The sequence below is a fragment of the Lactuca serriola genome, chromosome 1, assembly GCF_051521515.1.
Source record: "Lactuca serriola cultivar US96UC23 chromosome 1, Lser_US96UC23_V15, whole genome shotgun sequence".
NCBI classification, from domain to species: Eukaryota; Viridiplantae; Streptophyta; class Magnoliopsida; order Asterales; family Asteraceae; genus Lactuca; species Lactuca serriola.
In genome coordinates, this window is record NC_136408.1 from 118667916 (window position 1) to 118690527 (window position 22612).

At 31.6% G+C, this 22612-nt stretch overlaps 1 protein-coding gene across 3 annotated transcripts; it reads right to left on the bottom strand.

Annotated features, from left to right (window-relative positions):
• Positions 1-709: 709 nt before the first annotated feature.
• On the bottom strand, positions 710-20397 carry LOC145097913 (uncharacterized). Of its 3 annotated transcripts, XM_079035590.1 has the most exons (11): positions 20172-20396; positions 12108-12165; positions 11464-11999; positions 11236-11373; positions 8913-9926; positions 2499-3443; positions 1660-1743; positions 1507-1570; positions 1303-1409; positions 1080-1145; positions 710-997 (listed from the first exon to the last, which is right to left on the bottom strand). In XM_079035590.1, exons 1-11 carry the CDS (start codon positions 20259-20261, stop codon positions 839-841), a joined length of 3261 nt encoding a protein of 1086 aa, XP_078891716.1. In that variant the 5' UTR covers positions 20262-20396; the 3' UTR covers positions 710-838. The 3 variants fall into 3 exon arrangements, with proteins under 3 accessions (XP_078891716.1, XP_078891707.1, XP_078891722.1); XM_079035581.1 differs by having other exon boundaries at positions 11236-11999; positions 20172-20395; XM_079035596.1 differs by lacking the exon at positions 2499-3443 and having other exon boundaries at positions 11236-11999; positions 20172-20397.
• Between the last annotated feature and the right edge of the window lie 2215 nt (positions 20398-22612).

Below are 22612 nucleotides of genomic sequence, written 5' to 3' on the forward strand. Positions count from 1 at the left end.
ACATGATCATGCTTCGCATAATTGCTTGTCTTTAAAAGATAGCCGATAGACATAATGAACAACTTTTTGTGTGACAAGTTCTTTCCGGAATGCCATAGTAAAAAAGAAAATATGTGTGCCCATCCAGTGAAAGTCGTTAACTAAAATAACTAAAATGTGTGTTTACCAAGGGTTTACGATTACAAAATTGGACGCAATGATTGAGTACAACAACAAAAATCTCTACCCAATAGCCACACTTTTATGCTACAGCTACGATTTTTCATATAATACAACCACTAATGTTTAAAGTAGCCACGTGTTGCCTAAAATGTCAAAACCTTTCGTAACATTTGGATTTGAAAAAAAAATGTGTGGCTACAAGCATATACTCATGGTTTTTTGGTGTGATCATTGCTCATTATTGTACCGGTGAACATTCCTCCCCCTCCAACCAGCTATTGTCTTTAAAATAATTGGGGAATGTATTAAAGAAAATACATTGTCATGGTTTTCTTTTCAAAATGGCATGTCATTTTTCTTTCATAGATTTCATAGAATAACCCCGAAAATTGCATAAAATATAGTTAACATAGTAGTATTGGTCTTTTTAAAGGCATTAATTATATACTTCTAATTACAAATTTTTTGAAAACAATTTATATATTTATGTTAAAAATATTTAAAAAGTATGTAAATAAATCCAATTATGAAGGTATAAAATAATAACTCAAAGGAAAAAAAATGAAATTATAATATTTTTAACATGACAATTACACATTTATCATGTTATATAATCAATCCTTCTTTTCATTCATGTCATAACTTAGTGAAAATAATTAAATAAAAGGACCTACTTCTAGATCAATTGTGCCCTCAATCCTATTGATGATTCTGTCTGCCGTAGGGCGTTTCTTTGAAGTCGGGCTCTCGTAGATCTCACCCACTCGACAAAGTTATCTAGGATCAAAGGCCAAGCATGGTCCTTGTCATAGTTGTTGAAATCTGTTGAACTAATCTATAAAACCAAAAGAATTAATATTCATAAGACCAGAAGTGGTAAATCAAAATAGCAATAATGTAACCTGAAGTTTGATTACCTCATTGCAGAATCTATAGAAGCCCATCCATTGATCCATGTTTATGACCTTGTAACGATTTTCTGTCTACAAAATTAATGCCCAAAAAATGGTGTGAAATTTCATTTTTGATATTCTTTGTGTTGGGTATATTTGTGTGGTAGATAATTCTATTATTTTAATAGAAAATGAAAAAGAAAAATTATTGCAACAGTGGGAACCACAAAAACAAGAAGCAGCTCACCTTTAGATACCGAATGAACAAATTCACTTGACAAGGGAATTGCGACCCCAAAACAAGCTCCAATAATTCACATATGCTTTCAATATCTACGTACCTTTGCTTCTCCTCTATGTAAGCACAGAAAGAATAAGATAAGCAATTGAAATCAGAGGAAAAAATAGGGAGAAAAAAAGATCAGGCAGTAAGCTGACAGCTTTATTTAACCTGTTAGGCAATAACGAAATGCATAAGAGTAGAACTCCACATAATCCGATGACATGCGGACCTTCTAAAGAGGAAAAAAGATTAGCTATATGAATTTCCTTCTCATTGTAATCCTACAAGGCTTAAAGAAAACGAACAAGTATCCTAAAATACCTCTTTCCCTAGCTCATGAAGCGCCTTCTTTAAATTAAATGGAGAATCAGCCCGTGACGCTTTACGATTCCTTCGCCACTCCACCTATAAAGAATGACCGATTGAATGTAAGATATGTTTTAGTACCACGAGCTGTTGAGGGCTTTGTTTCTTTGCGAGGAGGTTTATTGTTGATTTTATATATATATATATATATATATATATATATATATATATATATATATATATATATATATATATATATATATATATAACCATGTTGGAGGAATGATAGAAAGGAGAAGAGTTTATAAATCCAAACCTCTTTGAAATGTTTGAAAGACATTTTGCATGGAACATTTGGTAGGAGTTGTTTACTATTTTTATATATAAAAAATATCAACATTTAGCACCGACGCCGTATTTCCTAATTCCATTTTCATTTTGATCAGGAAAATTAATGCTGCGTTACAATTACAGTTTCATCGGTTCCATAATTTTAGTACCAACAATCATCTATCTTCCCTCACTCATCCATCTAGAAAATGTTTGTTGTCATGTTCATGACAAAACATTATGAAATCGAGGAAGTCCTGAGAGGTTCTTAGCCATTAACCCATCAACAACGAGGCTAATTATCATTAAGGATAGTGTATATAAACGTCGTCAATCCTCTATTCTTCATCTTCATTTTACTAATATTGTTCTAACACAATTTTTAACGTTACAGAAGCTACATAATTGTTTAATATCAGATTAGCCTCAGTTACTTCTAAATTGTTACCATATTGTACAATCCATACTAATTTTCATTCTTTTGCTTGAAAACAGGATTCCTTAAAAAAAGTAAAAGGATTTACCTGGAAACCAATTGCGTCCTCAATACTGTCGATGATTGCGTCCATCGTTGGGCGTTGCTCTAAATTCAAGTTTATGCATTCATATGCAAGTTTGTTGAGCGTATCAAAACTACGTCGATCAATTTGATCTCTTATAAGGGGATCAATTAAATAATCAGGTTCATTGTTATAGTAGTATCGAACCAGCTCTATGAGAGGTTGCTTGTTACCATCCCCAAAGCTCATTTTGTGATAAGCCAAAATCCCACTCATCATTTCAAACAAGACAATCCCAAATGAATACACGTCTGACTCTTTGCGGAGGATTCCGCTTTCTAGGTAAGCGGGATCCAAGTAGAAGAAGGTACCCGCAGCTTTTGTAAAGAGTTGTGTATGTTGCTGATTTCTGGGGCTTTGTCGTGATAAACCAAAATCACAAATTTTGGCTTCAAAATTTTTGTCTAACAATATGTTTCCGCTCTTGACATCTCGGTGTATTACTCTTTTGTCCTTTCCCAGACCCGAATGAAGGTAGTCGAGTCCTTTTGCTGCACCTAAGCAAATCTTTAAGCGTTGTTCCCATTTTAGGCAACTCCTCTTATTTGGGTCTTCAAGATGATCATCTAGGCTCCCATTGCTAGCATACTTGTTAACTATAATCATCTCATTCCCTTCATCACAGTAGCCAACAAAACGAATGATGTTCGGATGGTGGAGGTTGGAAATGAACTTAAGCTCGGTTAGGAACTCATTTTTTCCTTGGGGACCATTTGGATTAAGGCGTTTGATGGCAACTGTGCAATTTTCCCATCTCTTAGAGAGTGTTCCTTTGTAGACAACACCAAACCCACCAGATCCCTTCTTAGTTTCAGGGCTAAAGTCATGGGTTGCTAACTTGATCTCTGTCAGTGGAATTAAAAAACTTTCTAGGCTGTTTGTGGTAATTGTAGAAGCTTGTCCGTTGTTCTGGGAATGTAAACAAAACCAAATTATCTTAGAAATACCATGCCATTTTCACCCTTGACTGAATAATTGACACAAAACTTGATGCACGAGAGGAATCAATTTCATGGATTTCTATGTTCTTTCTTTGTAGATTCATTTCAATTAGTTTTGGTCTTGATGGACCACTTGATCGAATTCTAATTATGGTGTATGTACGTATGTACATACATACATGCATACAATACATATATATATATATATATATATATATATATATATATATATCAAAATTCATAATTTTTTATATTTCTACAAATAAACATTTCATATTGAACTATATATATATATATATATATATATATATATATATATATATATATATATATATATATATATATATATATATATATATAACTTTACAGCTTCTTCAAATTAACATTGTAAATATGGCCATTTGACGTTGATATATGTGGATTATAGTAAATTCACTTGCGAATCTTGCAAAACAATTTATGTATAATGAAAACTTTGAAATTTCATAAAATTACAAGTAAGTATGCATCGATTCATATGTATGTGTGAATATTTATTCGAATTTATATGTGAATGCAAGTAATTCACTTGTAAATATCACTAAATTAATTTTTGAATGATTAAAGCATTGAAATTACATGTCACATTTACATTGTGAATGCTTAAGGCTCTTCAAATTCAATGTGAATCCGACACGATGCGAATACAACCACTAAATGTACAATCCTTTTTTGGCCCTTGATTATTTTGTAACTAACGGCTGATAGTAGTTACATCGTTTTAAAAGGTTTCTCGTTGAACTCAAGCGTATGTGTGTGTGTGTGTGTGTGTGTATATATATATATATATATATATATATATATATATATATATATATATATATATAACTCTTATAAAAGAGGCCATCCAAAACATTTTAATTCAAGTAAATTACTATTCTTTCACAACATTCATTTGAAATCTCCGTAACCCTTCAAATTTCAATCAATTAACCACAACCATTTAAGAGTTTTTTAACTTAACTTTTATAATTATTAAGTTAATGGCATTTAATAATGATCTTTTATTTTCCACTCATTTGTACATGTTTACATATTAGTAGTATATAACTAAAAATTTAGTACAAGAACATTCATGTGTTTGAAGAAGTTGGTGATTCAAATATTAAGACTTGAAGAAATGAGTTTTTTCTGCATCCATGGTTACCTCAACACAAAATTTTCCTGATATAATAATGTTTGAGATGAAAGGTATATTGATGATCTCTTTGTTTGAGATGAAAGGTATATTCAACTACCTTCTTTGTTATGGAAAATATAAAATTTGTTTTTAGAATTTGATGATTTCTTTTTTAGGAAGTTTTAAAAAGATGTATTTTTTATGCATATTCATATTTTTTATGTAAAATGGATATTTAGAAAAACATGTGTATATGCACATGCATACGATTTTTTTTTTTCTAAAGTTCTCTTAGACATGCATGTACACATGTTTATGTTAAATTTGGGGCCAAAACTATGTGTAGATAAAAAGTTCATTGCTTCACTGCTGCAAATATGGTTAACCATTAATGTGGTTCTTAATTCTCATACAGTTTTTTAAGTTGGTAGTTATTGTTTTTAATTTTATACTATATCCAAGTACGAAATTTTCAGCAAGATCTCAATAGCAATGTTTGACAACATTGAAATGTTTTTTTCTGCAAATCTCGATTTATTATAATTTCTTTTTGTATGAGATGAGCTATTGAAAAGTCTTGGGGTATGTTTTCTAGGACTTGGAAAAGCCTAAACGGCGTGAGATATCAAGAGTACCTATGAGCATCAAAGGTAATCAACCAAAAAAAAAACTCTATGTTCATATTATGTTGATGTTATCGTGAATTGTTTCTAAAGTTGAGTGCTTTAATGAGATTTGATAATTTTATAGATGATCTTGATTAGGGAAGGATGACAATTTTGAGCAATGGGAAAAACTAGGAATTGGTGCTACATAAATAAGTGACCTATTCTTTTAATGGTCCCATTTTCTATGTTATTTCAACACGTACATGATGGGGTTCTTCTTAATGATCACTAGGTTAATAATCTAAATGGGGTGGACGTTCCCAATATGTATGATACAACAACCATGTTTCTTAAGGTGAACAAAATAATTCATATTTCTTATTTCATGTTACTTGTGGTTACAGTAGTTGAAACCAATAGAAAGCACTGAACCTGCACAATGCTAATCATTTTGACTTCCCAATACAACATCTTCAGCAATGAAGGTATTTTCATCATTTTATCTTCTCTTCTAGGGCTTATGTTTTCTTTTCTTTAGAATAATTCTTACTTATTTATATTTTTACAGGTCTTCAGGTTGATTTATACAAATTCAGGACATGCAATATTAGCTCTCGAAATGACTGGAATTCATATGGGAAGGCATTTATTTATTTACTTATTTTAAATAAAATGTATTTTGAACCCAATTTTGTAGCTTACTTTTCTTTAAAATCCTTTTTAGGCTATTACAAATGTTGTCCCTCAATTATGGCAATCTACAAGTCGTATTTTGATGACTAATATTATTAGTTATACAAACACCGAAGAAGTTATTCCTTGCATTATACTATTAAAATCTTGCTTTCTATTGGTTTTCATCAGAATGACGGTTTTAGGTGTTATCTATAACAGCAGGACAATTTGACCACAAAAGTGATACTTTTTATTGGTTAATTTTCATCTGAATGTTGCTTTATAAGAAGACTATTATGTTCTTATGTATATGTCATGGTATGTTGCGTTATAGGTAAATTTCTTTTTTACATGTCATGGTATGTTGGTGCTTTGTTTAAGTTTTATGCTGCTAATTCTTCAATTTGAATCAAGGTAGCTGGAGGGTATTTTTGTCATTGTGGTGATTTAGAGATGTTTTATGGCTTCTATATACATGTCGTGGTCTAGTGCTACTATGTTTAATACATACTACCAAAATAACAATTTAATATTTTTGTAAAACAATTAATAATCAGTTACTTCATGGATGATCCTTATCGGTTAACATGCTTTAAGTTGATTTTTTTTAATATTACTAATTTAACTCTTAATATTAAATATATAACTAGGTTTTATGTTATTATCTATGTTATTTTATTTTTTCAACCATTTAATACATGGGTTATAACCTAATATATATATATATATATATATATATATATATATATATATATATATATATATACATACAGAGAGAGAGAGAGAGAGAAATAGATTGAGAGAAAAAAAAAATTCAATAGACAACCATTATTAATCAAGACACCAAACAACCAATCCAAAACATCATAATTTAAAACGATTGACAGCCGAACGAATGGTTGTAGATTTGTATATCGAAGACGAATGCACCAGATTATACCAAAAACTCACTTCCTTTTTTTAGTTTTATCTTTTTAGGTCATGTTTTTTGTCGAAAAAAAAACACAATTTACCATTGTTAATGATTTTTCGTCGTTTTTAAATAAATATCAATGTTGATATATACAAAACGATTTTTCCTTTTTCAAAAAAACTTATTTCGTTTTCTTTGTTTTTTAAAAGATAAGATTTATTTGTTCTTAAAAAAATTAATAAATATATCAAAATTCATTTTTTTTTCTTTGTATTCTTTAAATAAAGATTGATATTGATATAAAAACAATTTTTTTTTTCCAAAACTATAGCTCAAACTCACATTGTTAATGCTGATTATATAAGGTATAGATTCACAGTGTGAATAATTGTAAATTATATTCACATTGTTAATCTTGAAATCAAAATTATATACACTCTAGATTCAATTGTGAATAAACTAACTTTCGAATTTTACTAAATTAATTTTTGAAAGAAACAACACTCCGTTTTGTTTTTTTTTTTTTTAAATTAGGTTTAGTTTTTATTGAAAAAATAAAGTAAATATATTAGAATTCTTATTTTTAACTATTAAAACAGAGGTCAATATAGATGTAGAAAACATATTTTTCTTTTAAAAAGAAATTTAGCTTTGATTCAAAATTTGTTGAAAACTGAATTATAATCCGCTCATATTCAAACTGTGAATAATAGTAATTCAGATTCACAGTGTAAATTCTGAAAACTCAATTATATACAATTCAAATTCATAATATGAATAAATTCACTTGTGAATTTAGAAAACTAACTTATATTTAATCAAAAGGTTAAAATATTATAAATATATAAGGAAATATATTTCGATTCACATGTAAATTTCATTAAATTAATTTCTGAATGATCAAAAAGTTAAAATAATAAGTCAGATTCATATTGTGAATGTTAAAAACTAAAATATTTACAGTTGAGATTTATAGTATAAATTTAACTAGACCAAGATGATTTTTTTAATATCGATGTTGATGTCTTATTACAGAGGACAAAAAAAATGACAATTTTTGTATATTTAGTTTTTTATTTTTTTACAACAATTTAACTTAAATATTGAAATAAAAACAACAAAACGAAGTTGCTTCATTTTGATGAAAAAAATGAAAGTTCATTTTATATATATCAATATAAATCTCTATTTAAAAAGGGCGAAAATCATGAAAATGACATATTCAGTTTTTTTTCAACAAAAAACATGGCCTGAAAAAATAAACAAAAAACGAAGTGACTTTTACGGTATAATCTGGTACATGCATGTCCAACGTAAAAATCTACAACCCTTTCATTGGGCGTTGATCATTATAATTTTCAACGGCTGACGATTAGGTCTTTGGTTCCTTATAATAATGGTTCTCTATTAAATTTTACAATATATATACACACTACTTGTTTGGTCCATAAGTATAAACAATTTCGGTCCCACAAAGTTTTTTCTAGCATTTTTGGCACTTCTTTAAGGTTTTTGTAACATTTTTTTTTTCCATCTTCCAAGTAAAATGACTACAACTTTAGGATAAAAATTGCAAGAATCACCTATAATAATGGAACCAAAAATAATCATTTCACTTTGGATAAAGGACAAAAAACATCATAAAACCTCAATAAGGACGAAATTGCAAAAGAAAACAATACTCACGAACCAAATAAGTAATTTACTCTACATTTTATTTTGTTTTGATAAAATCTAACAATAAATATTATATATATTATAATATTATGAAAATTAAACTGTAAGTTTATAAGTAACTTAATTTGAAAAATTAACCTTATTTTAACGATTTATTTTATTAAAAGTAACAAATGTATATATACTAATGCATTGTAAATACTTAATAACTATTAGGGGAAGTGAATGAAACATTATAAAACTATTTAACGATTTAAGATTGTTTTGGGAGGGTAACCCATTTTCTACGTAAAACAACCCCAATTTTCCCATAATTTAACGATTTAAGATTGTTTTAGAAATGGAACAGTGTTTATAACTGACTCCCTCATGAAACAGGATTTTATTTAAATGAAAAAGACTTACTTGAATATCCTGCAACCTCTTGATGATCATCTTCATTGTAGGGCGATCCTCTACGTTCAAACTAATGCATTGATACGCAAGTTCCTCAAATGCATGCAAGGAATGAATAGTAGTTTGATATCTTATATTGGGATCAATGAGCTCATCTGGTAGTCCATCATTGAACCGGACTAAACTCATGAGCGTTTGTGACAAATCGTTGCCAGTGGTTTTTTCATTATATGCTAGCATCCCACTCAATATTTCAAATAAAACCACCCCAAATGAATAGATATCTGATTCCATTGTCATGACGTGACTTCTTTTAGAAATGTGATCCAAGTAATATTTGATACCCGAAAGATGTTCATCGACTAGCCCCTGATTTCTGTCGAGTGATGTTGAGAAACCAAAACCACAAATTTTTGCTTCCCAATTGTCATCTAACAATATTTTTGAGGACTTGATGTTCCTATGGATTACTACACGGCCCTCTTCAAGACCCGAGTGAAGGTAGTCAAGTCCTCTTGCTGTCCCTATGCAAATCTTCAGGCGTTGCGCCCATGTGAGGGAACGCCTCATATTAGTGTCTTGGAGATGTTGATCAAGGTTTCCATTGATGGCGTATTCAGAAACCATAATCAATTTGTTGTCTTCATCGCAATAGCCGATAAAACGGATGATGTTTTCATTGTTGAAGCCAGACATCATCTCAAGCTCATTTCGGAACTTTTGCTCTTGTTGGCGTTGTGTCTCGCTATCAGGATCTATGTGTATAAAGGAAGTTTTATTTTTATCCCAACTTCCAGAAACTTTGAAGGCAGCTTCACAGTGTTGCCAACGTTCGGAGAGTCGTCCTCTGTAGACAACAGCAGAATTAGGACTTCCTGAAGAACGAGTCCTTCCTATGAAGTTTCTTGTCGCCAATTTGATCTCCTCGAGTGGAATTATAAAGCGTTCTCGGTTTTCATATTCGTGGCTTTGTAAGGAAACGGTTAAAGCAGCTCTGTGGTGGTTCTGTGATTCTGCCCGTGTCTTGAAAAATATGATAACAATTAAAAAAATTAAATCCCAGTACTTCACATGTTTCTATTTCTTGTTTATATTTATAAGGAAGAAATAACTGTGTGGGGTAATGAATATGGGAACTCATCGTTTTGGTTGTCATGAGGAAGTCTATTTCAAGGACCGGAAAATTTAAAATATAAAGGAGATAATTACAAAGTTCTTGTTTATATTATGATTTTTTTTCATAAAATTATATTTCCTTTAAATATTCATGGCAGTTTTTATTCTTGGATGAATTTCACATATACCCTTGTTAAGCATAAAAATATCAGATTTACTCTAACGAAAATCTAAATATCATATTTACCCTTCTTAATTTTCAAAATATCATAATTTAAAAAAAAAAAAAAAGAAAAAAAAGGTAGATTGACCATATTGCCCTTAGATATCAAAACTCTTGTTACATAAAATGGATTGACCATTTCGCCCCTAAATATCTTTGAGAACAAATTTAATCACATTATTACAAGATACAACGCATACATAGCATTCAATTGGCCCTTCGATGGAAATCATTGTGAAGAAACAGTTTTTTTTCTTCAACCTGGTGATCTTACTGTTGTTTCCGTGAATAAGATTATACTATATTACTGGTTAGTTATTTTCTAAGTCATTGCAAATAGTTGCACAAATTCTACTGATTTCATAAGATAGGGATGAGTAGTTGAATGAAAATGGTATAAGAAATGCAGATTAACTTTGGTTTAGAACACTTTTTATTAACAAAAACAAAAATGAAAAAAATGTCAGACAAAGATGAAATGGAGTTTTCAGTGGTTGAATATAGTTAGTGGCGTAAATTAAAAACATGGCAATGGAACTCATATTTAATTTTGCAGTAGTTGGAAACTCATTTCATTCTCTTTTAGTTTAAAACTAGTTGTTCACATTGAATGTATGCGTCATATACTGTATTAACTTGATTACATTTGGTATTAAAGGGTTAGAAATTTATAATATTTAGGGGCAAAATGGTCAATTCATTTTTTGTCAAAAAGGTTTTGATATTTAGAGGCAATATTGTGAAGCTAATTATTTTCTTAAATTATAATGATCAGAAAAAGAAAAACTGATTATAAAGTATTAGAAAATATTAAAAACAATGATCTGGGAAATATGATATTTTGAAAGTTAAGAAAGTTAAATTTGATATTTAGATTTTAGATTAGACAAATATGATATTTTCATGTTTAACAAGGGCATATACGAAATTAACCCTTCATTGTTGAGTATGAAACTAGACTACCTGGAACATAATCAAATAAAAAGGACTTACTTGTAAATACATTGCACCCTCAATTCCATCGATGACTTTCTTCATTGTAGGGAGAAATCTAGGGCGATTCTTCTTGGTGATTATCCATTCTGTAAGGAAATGCTTAAAGTCCATACCAATGCATTGATATGCAACTTCCTGAAATCCATAAAAAGAATCATTTTTAATTTGATCTTTTATATCAGGATCAATAAGCTTATCGAGTCCATAATCAAAGTGGTGTTTGACCAAATTTATGAGTGCTTGTGGCGGATCTTCACCAATGCTTTTCTCATCATTCGCTAGCATCCCTGTCAACATTTCAAACATAACCACACCCAATGAGTAGATGTCTGATTCCATCGTCAGGATGCCACTTTCTTCGTAGATGGGATCCAAGTAATATTGCATACCTCTAAGAGGTTTACAGACTTGTGGCTGATTTCGTTCGAGAAATTTTGAAAAACACAGACCACAAAGTTTTGCTTCCAGATTGTCATCTAACAATATGTTTGAGGACTTGAAGTTTCTGTGAATTAATACACGGCCCTCACCAAGACCCCAGTGAAGGTACTCGAGTCCTCTTGCTGCCCCTAAGCAAATCTTGAGGCGTTTTTCCCAGTTTAAAGAACGCCTCTTTTCAGGGTCTTGTAGATAATCTTGCAGGCTATAATTGTCAGCATATTCGGAAACCATAATCCTTTCGCTCCCTTTGTGGCAGTAGACAATGAATGGGATGATGTTTTCATGGTTTTGCCAGCGTGCAGACTTTTTTATGTTTTCTCCTGCAGAATACATTGTTCATTGATATTAATTTGGTGATTCTGTGTGTTGAATGCAAGATTCTAGCCCTGATGGTGGGCCCCTTAAAGTAGGACTAGGTTGTGGAATACCAATATCAGCAGATGTAGATGACTGTCGTCTTTTCCTTCTAAAAGATCTTTCCGTTTTCTGGCCAAAATCCAAATTGATAATATAACAATTACATTCACGAATTTACAAAATTCATAAAAACAATGATAATTAATTGGTAATTGATAATTCATAACAATTGTAAAAACTGATAAGATCAACCACACGGTTTATGGATGTTTAGTTAACAATATATATGGATGTTTACAATAATTACTCCTATGATAAAGGAGTGAAACTAGGATACAGATAAATACAACAAATAAGATAAGTTATCCTCTAATACCCCTTCAATCGAAAAGGTGGTGGTCCAAGACGAAGCATTGCACAAAACTACTCAAATAGAGCACACAAAAGACTTTTCGTGAAGATATTTGCCACTTGAAGACTGATTGGAACAAACTTTATCCCGAATTAACAAGCTCCCTGATAAAGTGATAATCCAAGTCCATATGTTTGGTGCACTTATGTGAGATAGGATTCAGAGTAATAAATAGAGCACTCTTGTTGTCACAAAGAAGAGTGGGTTGATCAGGTGGTAAAGCATGAAGCTGACAGAGAAGATGAGTTATCCAAACAATTTATGCAGCTGTGTTTGCCATCTCTCTATACTTAGATTCGCAGCTAGACCATGAGACAGTGGGTTGCTTCTTGGCACTCCAGAACACAAGATTTCCACTAAGACACACCGAATAGCCTTATGTGGAGTGCTGCGTTTCCAGACAACGAGCCCAATTAGCATCAGAGTAGCCTACTAGAGAAACTTTATGAGGACAACTATAGGTAAGATCAAAGGAAATTGTGTCTTATCATATCGGAGAATTCTCTTAAACAGACTGAAAATGATTGATACTTGGAGTATGAAGAAACCGAGATACTTGATTAACAACATAAGATAAGTCTGGTCTAGTTATTTTCAAGTATTGAAGAGCTCCAACTAATAACCCATAGAGTGTCGGATCAGAATAGGGCAAGCCATCCATTGTGAAGGATGCGTAGGGAGCTAAAGGTGTACTAACCAGTTTAGCGTCCAAGAGCTCGGCCCTGATAAGAATGTCTATCATATTTCGCCTGTGTGAGGAATAGACCGTTTTCAGTGTATGCAACTTCAAGACCTAAGAAATAGTTCGTTTCTCCAAGTTCTTTAATGGAGAATTCATGATTGAGACGAGATATGAAGGTGGCAATGGCAGTGTCATTGTTTCCCGTGAGAATAAGATCATCGACATACACAAGTACATAATGCATGAGTTTCTAGTAAAAACAAAGAGTGAAGTGTCTGAACGGCTACACGTGAACCCATTAGAAAGAATGAAAGTGCTTAACCGTTGGAACCATGCACGTGGTGCTTGTTTCAAGACATAAAGAGCCTTTGATAATTTGCACACATGATTGAGAAACTTAGGATTGATAAAGTCCGAAGGTTGTTCCATAAAGACAGTCTCATTTAAGTTACCATTCAAGAAGGCGTTCTTGACATCCAGCTTCCAATTATTCAAGACTACAAGAGATATAACAATTCTAAACGCAGATGCTTTTACTACCGGACTAAATGTGAGAGGGTAATCAAGTCCCGGAATTTGAGTGTAACATTGAGCCCCTAGCCAAGATTTTTAGTGATCAATGGTACCATTTGAGTGATATATTATGCGATAAACCCATTTGGACCCTACAATATTGGTGAGACATAGACGTGGTACTAACGTCCATGTTTGATTTTGTTGTAAAGCCTCAAGTTCTTTATTCATAGCAGCCATCCATTTTGGATATTTAGCTGCTGTTTTATAACCTCTTGGTTCAGCTGCAGATGTTAAAGCAATATGAAGAGGATTAGTGTTAAGAGAAGCGAGATCAACCTAATGTTTAGGTCTGAAAATTCCAGCCTTAGACCTTGGTACCATCAGATGACCCTAGACAGAAATGAGATGATGACTGAGTTGATGAAGTGCTTGTGATAGGAGCAGTAGGTGGTACACACGCCTGATCATCGGAGAATGAAGCCGAAGAATCATATGGTGCAGAATTAGTTGGACCCGTATGATCCTGTTCAGGTGCCAAAGTATTTCGTGGATCCAGATGGTCACCAAGCGGCCTACATAGAGTACACGGAACTGATCCTGTAGTTTTATTAGATGGAGATAATGAATTTTTTGCAGGCTGAACACAAGTTTTCACCACATCAGGAGGTGATGAAAGCTTGGAAAAATCTTCGACAGAGGTAGTAAGTGTCCACTATGATATATTTGTGTCTAGTGATGTACCACGAAATGGAAAGACTTTTTCATTAAATCTTGCATGCCGAGTGACAAAGACACAAGAAGTTGTTGGATCTAGACATTAGTACCTTTTATGTTGCTGACTATCACTAATAAAAACACATGGGATGCTTCGGGGTTCAAGTTTGTGTTTAGGATAGTCATGCAAAAAGGGAATACTTGACAACCATATGTACGAAAGTTGGCATATTATGGATCACAAAATGGTAACCGATTGATTATGAATGTAGATGTGGTAAATGCAACCACCCAATAACATGCAGGAATTATAGCTGTAAATAACATTGCTAATCCAGTTTCCACAATGTGCCTATGTTCTCGTTCCCTACAACTATTTTTTTGAGGGGTGTACGGACACAAATACCTTTGAAAGGTACCATTGTCTTCAAAAAAATTGCGGATTGTGTGATTCACAAATTCCATGCCACCATCACTTTGAAAAACCTTTATCTTTCTGGAGCATTGGGTTTGAACAAGATTAATAATGACATGTAGGATCGAATGAAACCATGTTTTGGTTTTGAGTGGATAAAATCACATAAACTTGGAATAATCATCAATAAATGCAACATATTATCGATAACCTTCTTTAGAACAAATGGGAGTCGGACCCCATAAATCACAATGTATTAAATCTAAAGGGTTAGATGAACGTTTGTAATTTAGATTAAAAGATAAATGTTGTTCTTTTACAAGTTGACAAGCAGTGCAAATAGTAGGTTTAGTTAACAATGAAGTAATAGGCAAAGGACCTAACTTATTTAAAAGTGAAATAATATGAAAAGACATGTGGCCTAAACAAGCATGCTATAACTTATAAGAAGCTCAAGTTGAAACTCTAGAGGTAACAACCAAGGCTTCGGGTTCATCTTTCAGTACATAAAGTCCATTTTCATAACTTCCTTTAGCGAGTACCCATTTTGTTTTCCGATCATAAATGGAAAAAAAAAAGGTTGAGAAAAAAGAACATCAACTAGCCAATCTGTGGTTAGCTAGCTGACAGACAACAAGTTCTTTGTGAGATTAGGAATCACAAGTACATCACTTAAAGTAATGTTATTAGATAGAACAAAAGAACCTTTATGAGTGATTAGAAGCTTTTTTCCATTGCCAAATATAACTTCATTGTTACCTTAATAGGGTGTGAAATGATGTAGTGTCACGGTCGGGAGTCATATGTGATCTTTAGCCCCAGAATCAATATGCCAATCAGGGTGTCAGTGGTGACGTGACATTGAGCATGAAAGGCATTTGATAAAGATTCATCCGAGGAAGAAGCTTTACCAACATTGGTGTGAAGGTTGGGACAGGAGGATGCTTAATGTCCATTGTTTCTATAGAGTTGATAGTGGGGAGGTCTTCGCTATAGTTACCTAATTTGTCTGCTAGGTCGCGTACCTTGAACCAGATCGATGTGTACCGAATCGGGGTACGAAGTCGTACCAATCGATTTGGGAACGGAAATTCGAATCGGAAAATTTGCGTACCAAATCGATGATTGGGAATGGGTCGATCGATTATCGATTCACGTTTGGGTCGATCGATTTCTTGTACCGCCTCAAATGGAATCGTGATTGGGACGCAATTTCACTGCCGACTTTCAATTTGGCGGGAAATAAAATAGACGCTTAGAAAAAGTTGTGCGTCTCCTCGATCTCTAACGAATTCATCTGTATCAGTCTTCTTCTAACAGTGGATATAAACCAATTGTGATTCACGATTTCTATCATCCTATTCCAAATCTGTTCCAATTTCTTTACCTCTCTAATTTCTCATCTTTTCTAATTTCTCTACTGTTACTGTTTGACTCTAATTGAGAAACAATGGCGTTTGGAAGAAATACTAACACTCCAGCAGATAGTGAAACACAAGGCGACACCCACATCAGTGAAACACAACCAGAATTTATTGATGTTGATGATGAAGTACAACAAAGATTAACAGCCACAGAAGGCAAGGATATAAGCAGACCACTGTTAGAAGAAGTTACATTCAATGGTGCAGGAAACAGTAAAATTTCTGGAGGTTCTAAACAGTGGGTTTGTAACCACTGTAAAGGAAAATTTACCAGCTGATACACCCGAATGCATGTCCATTTTTTTGGACCTGCTGTAGGGAAAACCGCTGCCATTAGAAGATGTCCAGTCATGGTTATAGATCAACAGAAGCGAGAAAGTCTTAGGAAGAAGGTAACAGAAGCAAAAAACAATGGAGTTGCAAAGTGTTTGAAGAATTCTGTTCTGCTAAAAATGCATCTTCAAGGAAACGCATTGAAGAATCATTTGGCATATTAGAGAGGAATGCGGTGGAGTTGAAGATAGTTCGAGGATTATGTGCCAACGGAATCCCTTTCAATGTTTTACACAACCCCCAATTCATTGAAATGATTAGCGCTATCAAGAATGCACCAGATGGATACAAACCCCCATCATGTGAAAAAGCGAAAACCGTATTACTTGATGAATGTGCTAGGGACGTTCAGAATGAGCTTAAGGACACGTGGATCACACAAGGAGTCTCAATAGTCTCGGATGGGTGGTCTAATATGAAACATAAACCACTTATCAATGTCCTTGCGGTTAATTCCCGTGGTGCAACGTTCATGTACGCAGAAGACTTTTCGGGGGTTGAAAAATCGGGGGTCGAAATTTCAAAGTTTCTATTTGGATTCATCGCTAATATTGGACCAAGTAATGTATTACAAGTTGCAACCGATAACGCGGCTAATTGCAAGGCTGTCGGGCGGGAGATTGAAAGGATACACAAGCATATTTTTTGGTCACCTTGTTGTGTGCACACCTTAAATCTCATTTTTAAAGACTTGGCGAAGGAGTTTTATTGGCTAGTGGAGACATATAAGAAAGGTAAAGGTATTGTTAAGTATTTTATTAACCACACACATGCATTATCATTTTTTAGGGAAAACTCAACACTAGAGTTATTGAAAGTTGCAAAAACGCATTTTGCCTCACACTATATAGTTTTGAAAAGATTAATGGGGTGTAGGGAGGCTCTTTCTACAACCATTGTTCTTAATTCGTGGCGAGAATGGGTCAAAAATGCGGACGAACCCACTCGAATTGTTGGGGCAAAAATCGCCGATACAATTAAAGATGATGAGTTTTGGGACGATATTGAAAATATATTGGCTATTACAAAACCAATATTTGTGCTATTAAAATTTTGTGATGGTGAAGGCCCCAAAATGGGAGAGATTTATGAAAGGATGGACAACATGCTTGGTGAAATCAAGGATGTCATGAGGGAAAATAAATATGCAAGTTATTACCCTCAAGTTGAAAAAATTCTTTTGGATAGTTGGGAGAAGATGACAATCCCTCTTCATTGTTTGGGATTTGCCTTAAATCCAAAATTTTATGATAAACACTACCTAGCAAAATTGACCAGGTGGCATGACACAAAAAGCTCCCAACTAAGACAAAGAAATTGTACTTGGTGTTATGGAGGCGTTTAATAGAATCGCGGAGAGTGAAGAAGAAGCAAAACTTTTATGAGAACAATTCGGGAAATTTCATATGAAGAAAGGAATTTACTCTAGGACCTCATCTCAAATCGATGTCGTAACCATGGACAGAATTGATTGGTGGGCAACTTATGGATCAGAAACTCCAAAATTCGTGAATGTTGCAAAAAAAAGTACTCTCTCAACCGATCAGTAGCTCCTCGGTGGAGAGAAATTGGAGTACATACTCCTATATTCATAACGTGAAGCGAAATCGTTTAAATTGCAAGAGAGCGGACAAACTAGTTTTTATTCACTCAAACATTAGGCTTCTATCCCGTTTTTCAGAATCTTATAAATCCATACCCCTAAAAAAATGGTACATGAATTCGGAAAGCGATTATATAGAAAGTTCAAGTGCCCGATTGGAGGAAATGACTTGGGAGAATCTTGATGAAGAAAGCGTGGAGAATGGGAAAGGAAAAAGGCAGCAGTTAGATTAGATGTTTTATGTTAGGTAATTTTGTGTTGTTCCTATAATCCGGTTATTGTAACAGATTAGGATTATGTTTCATCTTTTGCATGTAATATGTTACATCTTTTGGTACTTAATGAATTAAGACTTGAAAGGTTTGATAATTTATGTTTTTGGTATTTTGGTAATCTTGATATAATATGTTCCTGTTTTATAATACATTTACAATAATATGTTTCTAAAAATGGTTTACATTTGGGTACACTGTACCGGACTTCATGGTACACCGTACCGGTTCGTACCGAAATGAGCCTACCCCCTCGGAATCGGATGCGTCCAATCTAGTGAACCTCGTACCCGTAGCGGAGCGATCCGCGAATTAGGTAACTATGGTCTTCGCCCTTAACCACGTCCCGTGCCACTACGAAAATTGTTACCACGGTAAGAACGTCCCCGACCTTGAGATGAATTATTCTGGTTATACGTTGAACATAAAAGGCAGCTGGAAGACTACAAGTACCATGGATAGATTGCAAGAACAATTCATGGCTTTCTGCTTGAGTAACTAGGTCATGAAACACAATAATTGTTGTAGAGAAAGTTTCATATAAAGGCCCTAAGCCCTAAAGAAACCAGTGCAATTTGTCAATTTCAACAACTGGGTGACCAATGACAGAGAGTTGGTCACATGTAGATTTGAATCACATGTAGATTTGAAACGGCGAATGTAATCCGAGGCGATGTTCCTTTGATAAGTTGGCAAAGGGAATCACTTTAGAGGCCAAGAACTTCTGTCGCTGCTTCTTCGGTGAGAGAGGAGTGCAGAGGAATGATAGCACGGTAATCGGTTTCTTTCCAAGTAGCACCTACAGGATTTGGACGAATCTTGTTTTCTTCAATAATGGTAGGTGATAGTGAAGGAGAAGTACCATCAATATGACCTAATAAATTTTAATAGGTAAAGACGAGAAGCATTTGATTACGCCAGAGAAGGTAATTACCGGATGAAAACTTAATAGTCATCATGTGTAATAGGGTATTCATGGAGAAAGGACCATCAGTAGAGGAAGAAGATGAGGGGACCATAATAAGATCCTAGGAGATTAGAAATTTCAGATGCTAGAAATCAAAGGGGAGGTGGGAGAGAGATGAATGGCTGATACCATGTAAACAATTGATAAAATCAACAACATGGATGTTTACAACAATTACTCCAATGATAAAGGAGTGAAACTAGGATACAGACAAATACAATAAATAAGATAAGTTATCCTCTAATAAGAATAAATCTAATTGTAACTTAAAAAAATAAGTAACAAAACATTAAAAAATTAAAAAAAAAAAATAAACAAACAAGTATATATATATATATATATATATATATATATATATATATATATATATATATATATATATATATATATATAAAACCCCACCCAGGTGTAACTTCACAATTACACAAATGATGAGAATCACATATTCGAGTTTGAGATGTAACGAAATTAAAAGAACAACAAGAATTGTAACGAAGAAGATCATGAAAATGACTTAAGAATCAACACAATCAAATATCTGAACATGCAACAATCTAATCCCCCTTCCCTTTTATTCTTCTCTCACTCCTCTAACCGACTTCAGCCACTTAATTTTTCCCCAAATTGCCTACTTCTAGAATAAACTTCTACAAATCATTGTTTAATGGTGTCTGGCCTTGTGATTCCAGATACGTATCACACAATCACATATGTAACTTCACAAATTCATAATCTTATAAAAAAGAGAAATAAGATTCAAAATTTTAAAAAGAGAAATAAGATTCAAGTATACATACTTGAGAGATAGAAGTAGAAGTAGGTTCTGGAATACCAATATCACCGGATGTTGATGAAGATGGTGTCTGCCTTTCAGAGAGACCTTCCATTGTCTGGTCAAAACCAAAATACACAAAATAACAATTAAATAAAAGTTAAGAAAATGCAATAACCTACCGACAATTATTGATAATTGACCAAACTGTAGTCTTTTAAAAAAACAAGTAATTGACAATAGACAAAAAAAAAAAAAAAAAAAAAAATATATATATATATATATATATATATATATATATATTTGATAAATATTTGTGAGTTTACTGTTCAATTGACACCTTCTAGAGAAATAAGAGTAGAAGAAGAAAGTGAGCGAGGACGACATTAAATTATACCGAGTTACCGACGCCAAGCGACAAAGCGAGACAGAGATGTGGGAGTGGGGAGGAAGCTTCCTGGAAATTTCTTCTTCAATCACTTTTTGGGAAGAGTAAATTATAGTTTTGGTCCTATCGCTTGGTTAGATTGGCAGTTTCAATTCAACGTTTAAAATTTTGATAAGATTAATCCCTATGGTAGTATGGTTTATATATATATATATATATATATATATATATATATATATATATATATATATATATATATATATATATATATATATATATATATATATATATATATATAGTTTTGGTCCTATCGCTTGGTTAGATTGGCAGTTTCAATTCAACGTTTAAAATTTTGATAAGATTAATCCCTATGGTAGTATGGTTTATATATATATATATATATATATATATATATATATATATATATATATATATATATATATATATATATATATATATATATATATATATATAGTTTTGGTCCTATCGCTTGGTTAGATTGGCAGTTTCAATTCAACGTTTAAAATTTTGATAAGATTAATCCCTATGGTAGTATGGTTTATATATATATATATATATATATATATATATATATATATATATATATATATATATATATATATATATATATTAGTCGGTTACACGCGATAAGCAATGTGTATAAATAATTTCTTTCAAGAATTAGTTTGTAGAACCTATTAGTTTTTTCGGATATCTATAGGAAAGTCCCGATATTTTGGGCAAAATTTTTAATAAAGTCCTAAATTTTATTTTTTGAATAAAAAAGTCCTAACTTTTTCACATTTTGAATAGAAAAGTCCAAAAAACCTGCTAATTTATTCGCTTTAGCCATTTTTGACCTGTTTCAGCAAGTCATGGAACCAAATTGTTAATTTTTCGAAAATAACTGGACTTTTTTTGCAGATTTCTTATATAATGTATAAACATATTTTTTTATATATCTATATCAATTTTTACGTATTTTTTGTATTTTTTATTTTTTTATATGTATATATTTATGTATTTTAAATGTATAAACGTATTTTTTTTACTTATTTATAAGTATTTTAAACCATTTATTTTTTTTACTTATTTATAAGTATTTTAAACCATTTTACATATTTTTCTATGTATTTTTATGTTCAATTTTTTATGTATTATGTATTTATATGTATTATGTATTTTTACGTATTTATGAATTTTTGAAGTTTTTTATATAGATGTTTATGTATTTTAAATGTATAAACGTATTTTTTACGTATTTACATCTATTTTTAAGTATTTTACATATTTTTTATATATTACGTATTTATGTATTCTTTTAAGTGTTTTATATAGATGTTTTTCTATATTTATGTATTTTAAATGTATAAACGTATTGTTTTACGTATTTATATATATTTTTTAAAACTATTTTACATATTTTTGTGTTTTTTATTTATTATGTATTTATATGTATTTTTGCGTATTTATGTATTCTTTTAGTTTTCTTATATAAATGTTTATTTATTTTTATGTATATTAAATGTTTAATTGTATTATTTTTACATGTTTATATACTTTTTACGTAAAAATAATACACTTTAACATTTAATGTATGTAAAAATACATAAACATTTATAAAAGAAAACTAAAAAAATACATAAATACACAAAAATATATATAAATACATAATACATAAAAAACACAAAAAAAAAATATGTAAAGTACTTAAAAAATACATATAAATATGTAAAACAATACCTTTATAGATTTAAAATACATAAATATACACAAACATCTATATAAAAAACTTTAAAATAATATATATATATATATATATATATATATATATATATATTTATACATAATACATAAAAGATATGTAAAATACTTAAAAATAGATATAAATACGTCAAAAAAATACGTTTATACACTTAAAATACATAAACATCTATATAGAAAGCTTTAAAAAATACATAAATACGTAAAAATATATAAAAATACATATAAATACATTATATATAAAAAATAACACATAAAAATATATAAGAAAATAGGTAAATTGGTTAAAAATACATATAAATAAGGAAAAAAAA

Bases quoted from the DNA above. Each gene is read 5' to 3' on its own strand.
- LOC145097913 (XM_079035581.1), bottom strand. From the start codon at position 20,261: ATGGAAGGTCTCTCTGAAAGGCAGACACCATCTTCATCAACATCCGGT. The intron at 12,166-20,171 runs GTATGTATACTT...GATTTTGGCCAG, and splicing joins CTTCTACTTCTATCTCTCAA to AAAACGGAAAGATCTTTTAG. The intron at 1,571-1,659 runs GTATTTTAGGAT...TTTCCTCTTTAG, and splicing joins TTCATGAGCTAGGGAAAGAG to AAGGTCCGCATGTCATCGGA.